Source organism: Diplodia seriata (assembly GCF_021436955.1).
Source record: "Diplodia seriata strain FDS-637 chromosome Unknown scaffold_1, whole genome shotgun sequence".
NCBI classification, from domain to species: domain Eukaryota; kingdom Fungi; phylum Ascomycota; class Dothideomycetes; order Botryosphaeriales; family Botryosphaeriaceae; genus Diplodia; species Diplodia seriata.
This window is the reverse complement of record NW_027117308.1, coordinates 2,310,560-2,316,626: the sequence shown is the minus strand read 5'-3', so window position 1 is coordinate 2,316,626 and position 6,067 is coordinate 2,310,560. Positions and strand designations below refer to the sequence as shown.

General features: G+C 61.3%; 1 protein-coding gene across 1 annotated transcript; it reads left to right on the top strand.

The window, feature by feature from the left end:
- Nucleotides 1–986: 986 nt before the first annotated feature.
- Nucleotides 987–5,850, top strand: SLS55_000684 (uncharacterized protein; the record flags this gene model as incomplete). Its single annotated transcript, XM_066772194.1, has 2 exons — nt 987–3,011; nt 4,549–5,850. 2 exons carry the CDS (start codon nt 987–989, stop codon nt 5,848–5,850), a joined length of 3,327 nt encoding a protein of 1,108 aa, XP_066637473.1.
- Nucleotides 5,851–6,067: the final 217 nt, after the last annotated feature.

Below are 6,067 nucleotides of genomic sequence, written 5' to 3'. Positions count from 1 at the left end.
GCTCGAGCTGGTGGAGCGGCGCTCCTCGTGGGCATTGAGCGCGGCAGCGGCGGCCAGCGAGTGCGGGGCCTGGTGCGGGCTGGGCGACTGGTTCTCGGGAGCCATGGTGGGGAGGGCACCCGGAAGGCTGTTGATGTCGGGCATGGATATTCGCAGGCGTTCTGCTTTGTAGTCCGGATGAGCTCGTCGCGGCGATGATGAGGTCTCCCCACCGACAGCCCACCGCTGCATGCGTCACCTGCAGCGAGCGATCAGCCGCGCAGCCAATGGCAGGCGGGCTAGCCGCGCACACGCCCTCGGATGCAGGGCCCTTTGCGCTTATGGCCAAATGCTGCGGCCGGCGCTGCACGCGCACCCCCGCCAGGAACACAGGCCGCCAGGCACCGCTTCGGTCGGCCACGCGCGCCGTTGGCGGTGCGGCTGCTCCTCTTTCGGACGCGTCCAATTCAGCGAACGGGCGCGCTAGGCCCGCCCTGCCCGGGTTGAAACGAAGGTAGCGCTCTCGTGCTGCACGCCGACTCCTGGCCGCTAAGATGAAACCGCTCACCAGAGCCTCCCGGTGCCGAGCCACCAGCTGGTCTCCCTTTTGACTTTCGACTCTTCTGGGAACCGTTTGCTGCGCGGCCGCTGGCATATCACTGCTCCGCCCGCCTCCCGCTCGCTGCGGCACATGGATATGCCCTCTGCGCCTACCGCAGAGCCTGGCCGCCGACTCGTTGGCAGCCATCAGCCGGGTCGCGCCGCTTCAAATTCTGCAGTCTTGTCCCAGGTAAATTGACCTCGAGCGTCCTGTGTCACGCCCGCCGCCCGCGCCCTCCCGACTTCTATCCTCGATCACCTCCCTCCCGCCGTCCTTCCCAAGCGCTCCCTCGCCTCCCGCCGCCCTCGTGTCCACGAGCCCCAGGCCTCCCACCGACCCGGCGCCCAGGCCGAGTGCATGTCTCTCCCTTGCGCTGTCTGACCACGCGTCCTCTGCTGTGCCAGTCATGGCCGAGGACGAGAAGGCCGCCGAGTCCGTCGGCTCGCGCCGCGGCCAGAAAAACCTCCCACCCCTCCAGACGCAGCTTGACAGCGCCCAGGTGCCGCACAGCTCGCGCTGGAGACGCTCTCGCGCCGTCGTACCACCGCCGCCGGAGCACAAGGTCGCACCGCCGCCGCCCCAGCCTGTGCCGGACCCGCCGGCCAAGCTCGAGAACCGGAAATCGACCATGTCCCTGTTCAGCCTCTTCAACCGCCCCAGAGTCGAGAGAGCACGCGGCCACCACGAGATTGGTCTGCCCACCATCCCGGACGTCGCCGAGGCGAAGCCCACCACCGCCCTCAGTGCCGTCACTGCCACCCCGCACAGCGCGCCCGGCAAGCCAGTTGACCAGCGCGCCATGACGCCCAAGTCGCGAGGCAGCTCCTTTAACCGCAAGTCAAGAACAGGGGGTTCGAGCAATTGGGAGCCGCCGCCGCTATTCCAGGCCTACCCGCAGGCGCTCAAGCATGCTATGCTGCCCGCGCCCAATGCGTCGGCCGAGGCCATCATTTCTACCCAGGCGCACAAGCGACAATACAGTATCCTCAAGGAGAATCTCCAAAGCAAGCTGGACTTGTCCAATGGGGGTGACGAGGCGTCCCCCACCACAGAAAAGCTGCAGAAACGGGAGAAGCGAATGTCGACAAGCTCAACTCTGGCTGCTCCCGACATGACGCACAAGATCTACGTGCTATCCACTTCCGGCTACTTGCTTCAATACTCCGGCGAAGGCCCGTCCGAGAGAATGCCCGAAAAGATCCTGCAGTTGGGGAGGGACTCGGCAGCATTTGCATGTGACTTGATCCCAGGGAAGCATTGGGTTCTGCAGATCTCACAGTCCACAACCGATGACGGAACCGTGACTGCGCAGCAACCAAGGTCTCTGCTGTCCCGTTTCCGCATGCAAGGTGCCGCCGCGAAAAGAACAGCTGCGATCCTGCTTTTGGTGTTTGACACCCCCGAGGAGATGGGAGAGTGGTTGACGGCTATTAGGCAAGAAATCGATATCCTTGCTGGGCGCAAGACGAGGTCGGACGTAGACCAAGAGAACAGCCAGGAAAACGGAGCACCGAAGCTCACCAAGATGCCCAGTCATCGTTATTACGTCCAGAGGGACCCCAGCCGGTTTGACGGTGAACGTTCGCCGATGACTTCGCCCGTCGGTTCGCCAGCCCAGACCAGTATGGACTGGCCTTCTGCCACTATGCGTCGAAATGCGTCGGACGCAGCCTCCACTACATCCCGCTTCACGTTCAAGAGACGGTCGGTGGAGGGCTCTTCGATGGCTACAACGTCGTACGATGGAAGCCAGCTGAACCAACTGAGAGAAGACTCGCGACTGTCGATGGCTTCCAACAGGACCTCGGGTACCTCTCCCGCAACCTCGACTGGCCCTCCCTCTCCTGTACGAGACTCCACGCCCCTGCCAGCCGATGAGGCTCAACGCAGTCCTACGACCTTGAAGTCCTTCTCGATGAGTCCTAGCACCAGCTCCCGTCGTAGATCCATGCCCATGAACCCGCTCTCCCCCACAGATGAGGATCAGGCCCAGAAGTCACAACGGCATTCCACATTTGGAGTCACTCCGGCAGGCGCGAGACAATCTCCGGTTCCACCGTCGGAGGATGGTCACAAGTCTCCTACGCCCGATGGCTCAGCACCTAGAACCATCAAGAACCGCATGTCGTTCTCACGCCCTTTCAACTTGCACACCTCTCACGGCTACACCCCCATGCCCACAATTCGTAGCGCAAGCGCACCCCCTGAGAAAATGACCATGCCTGCCGGTCAAGCTGTTTCGACTGATACGGCCGAGTCTGCGCGCCCACCGTCCACAATTGGCAGTCTGCCATCTACGGCAAACTCCAATTCCAACCCGACACAACGCCAGACTCCGCCGCCAAATCCTGGATTCCGACCGATTCCTGTCAGAACCAGCTTTATGCCAGCGCGTCGTACTTCATCACTGGGGCCTGCACTGCCTGTCAATGTCAACCCGACTCCGGCTCTCAGGCAGCGGGCATCTCAACCGCAGTTACCGACGCAAACCCCTCCGCAACTTATCAGTCGACAGCCAAGCAGACCTCTACCTCCTATGCCTGCTCCTCCACCCTCGCTACAACTTCCACCGACTCCTCAACAACCGCAGTCAAAGCAACAGCCAGCGCTCCGCCGTCCAACGAGCATGCAAATACGCTCGGAGCCAGCCGCATTTCTCTCTACTCGCCGACCGATGGGCGTGTCGGCTCGTAACCGCTCTCCTTCTATAGAGCCGCCAGTCCGCCCCTCGTCTGCTCAACCTCCAACAAGTCAGGGGCAAGCTGTGAGGTTTAGCGGACAAGTGCGGCTTTCGGTACATCCAATGCGCTCAATGCCGGCGCTTGGACTGCCGCCACCGGCACCACCGCCAAACATGCCACTGCCAGCGCCGCCGCCTAATGCGCCGCTTCCCCCTCTACCCACCTCGAACCGCTCAACGACGACTATAAAGACAGCAGTGATGGCGTAAAGAAGATGATTGTTCAGCACTGGATTCGCCGATATTTTGCTTTTCAATTGCGCAATATTGCCTATACATGTTTTCGTTCCAATCCCTTAAGCTTTGCCATGATAGCTGTTGGTAATGGCTAATGGCTAATGGCGAGTTGGAAAGGCAGAGCATTGTTTCCAGCCAGTTTCCTTCTACGTGTGAATATTTTACGGGCTGATGCTTGGTCTCGCGCCAGTCCCTCTTTGGTACTTTGATCTCCGTTGGTCCTGTTCTCTTCTATCTGTTTGTATTATTTCACTCTTTGCAGGTTTTTGTGGTCTGGCAGGTGGACAGTGAAGATCGGTTTGATTTCCAAGTTGGAACAAGATATCCCTTGATCGTTTTATCTCGGCGTTACGACTTTTTGGGTTGGCATAAGATTTGGATACCTCCCGGCGGGTCTTTTGGTTTTGGCATTGGCGCTACAAAAGGACATGCTTGTATGATAGGCAGCAGGGCAGTTAGAAAAGTCGAGAAGAGCCACGTTCATTCCCATGTAACTTTCATACATACAGAGGTTACTTAGAAACACGCGGCTATGATTGGGCGGCTGTTCGCATGCAGGATGATATCAGAGGCGTCCCCAAAGCTTGCCGCAAGCTCTTTCAAGCTCAGGTTATCAACACGTGATGGGTACTTGATAAGGTCCGAATAGCTTGCCGCACACGTCCAACTCGTGGAGAACGAGCGACGGCAACGATGCTGCGCTCACTTCTCAGACCTGCTTCCATACCGATCCGTGGCAGCAGCACGCCCGCCGGGATTGTAGTTCTTCGGGCAACAGCCCCGACGATCCGCGCTCGGCAGCTCCATCTTCCTACCAAGACCGTCACCGACGATGACATTGCCCAGCTTGCCGCCAGCCCGCTACATCCTTTGACGCTCGCCGACCTTGTTAAGTACAACGCCGCTGCCTCGCGCTATCCTCAGGACTCGCCCAAAGCTAACACGCCTTCTCTCCCGCAGGCATGGAAGGCCGCCGCTCACCGCTGAGCAGCTCTTCGACTCAGCCAACTTCACCCTCGCCATCCTCCCTGCGCGCCTAGCCCACCGCATCCAGTCGCTACGCAATCTACCGTACATTGTCGTCTCGAACCCCCACGTGTCCAAAATCCACGGCAACTACCTACACTCCCTCTCCACGTTGCTACCATGGGCAGAGAAGCGCGTCGAGAGCCTGGAGGATGAGATACGCTTCACCGAGGTCATGGCCGACCTGGTGCACACCCACGCCAACACCATCAGCATCTTGGCCCGCGGCTTCCTCGAGGCGCGCCGCTACATCAGCCCCCAAGAGGTGACGCGGTTCCTGGACGAGCATTTGCGCGCGCGCATCGGGACGCGGCTGATCGCCGAGCAGCACATTGCGCTGCACATGAGCTCCCAGCCGCACAACGAGCTATGCCAGGACGACGAGAAGGGCCAATCAAACGCCAGCAGCGACGGCGAGCCGAAGTCGAGCTTCATCGGCGTCATCGACACGGAGCTGCGGCCGGCCGACATCGTGCGGCACTGCGAGAACATGGTGTCGGAGATCTGCGAGCTCAAGTACGGCGTGCGGCCACGCATCGTCATCACGGGCGAGCCCGACTACGCCTTCGCCCACATCCCCATGCACCTCGAGTACATCATCACGGAGCTGCTCAAGAACGCCTTCCGCGCCACCGTGGAGCGCGGCATGGAGCGCGAGCCCATCGAGGTCACCATCGCGCCCCTGCCCGAGACCCCCGTCCCGTCGTCGCCGCCGCCGCCAACGCCGGCGCCGCCCGCGGCCGCGAACCCGGCACCGCACGGCGGCGAGGACGCGGCCGACGCGGCCATCACGAACGAGGACCAGGGCAACGCGGACCGCGCGAGCAAGACGGAGCCGATGCTGCAAAAGGAGGCGCAGACGCCCGCGCGCCGCCGCGCCGCCACGGCCAACATCCGCCCGCTCGAGCGCAGCACGCCCGGCGTTACGATCCGCATCCGCGACCGCGGCGGCGGCATCTCGCCCGCCAACTACAGCCGCATCTGGGAGTACAGCTTCACGACGTTCAACGAGGACGACGCGCGGGCGTCGCTGCACGGCGGCGGAGGAGGCGGCGGCGGCCACCCCCTCGATGCGTTGAGCGCCATCAGCGGCCCTGGCGGGGATGCGGGCAATCCGACCGGCAGTAGCTTGGCTGGCCTGGGCTACGGGTTGCCGCTGGGCAGGGCGTATGCTGAGTACTTTGGTGGTGGGATTGCTGTGCAGAGTCTTTGGGGGTGGGGCACGGATGTTTATCTGAGCTTGAGGGGGGTGGGGAAGGTGGATTGAGCGAGCAAAAAAGCCATTGGGCGAGGGGTGGGTTCTTATTCGAGGTGAATATGATGTCGCGGGATTGAGCTGGAGAGAGAGCAAGTGATTGTACGATAAGAAAGCTTTCCGTAAGCTCGATATACTTACTGGACGAAGGAATGGTATTGTGTGGCCTTGAGGGTTGCGCGAAAGTCATTAGTGGCGTGGATGGAAACGCTGCTGCTGGAGTTTCGGG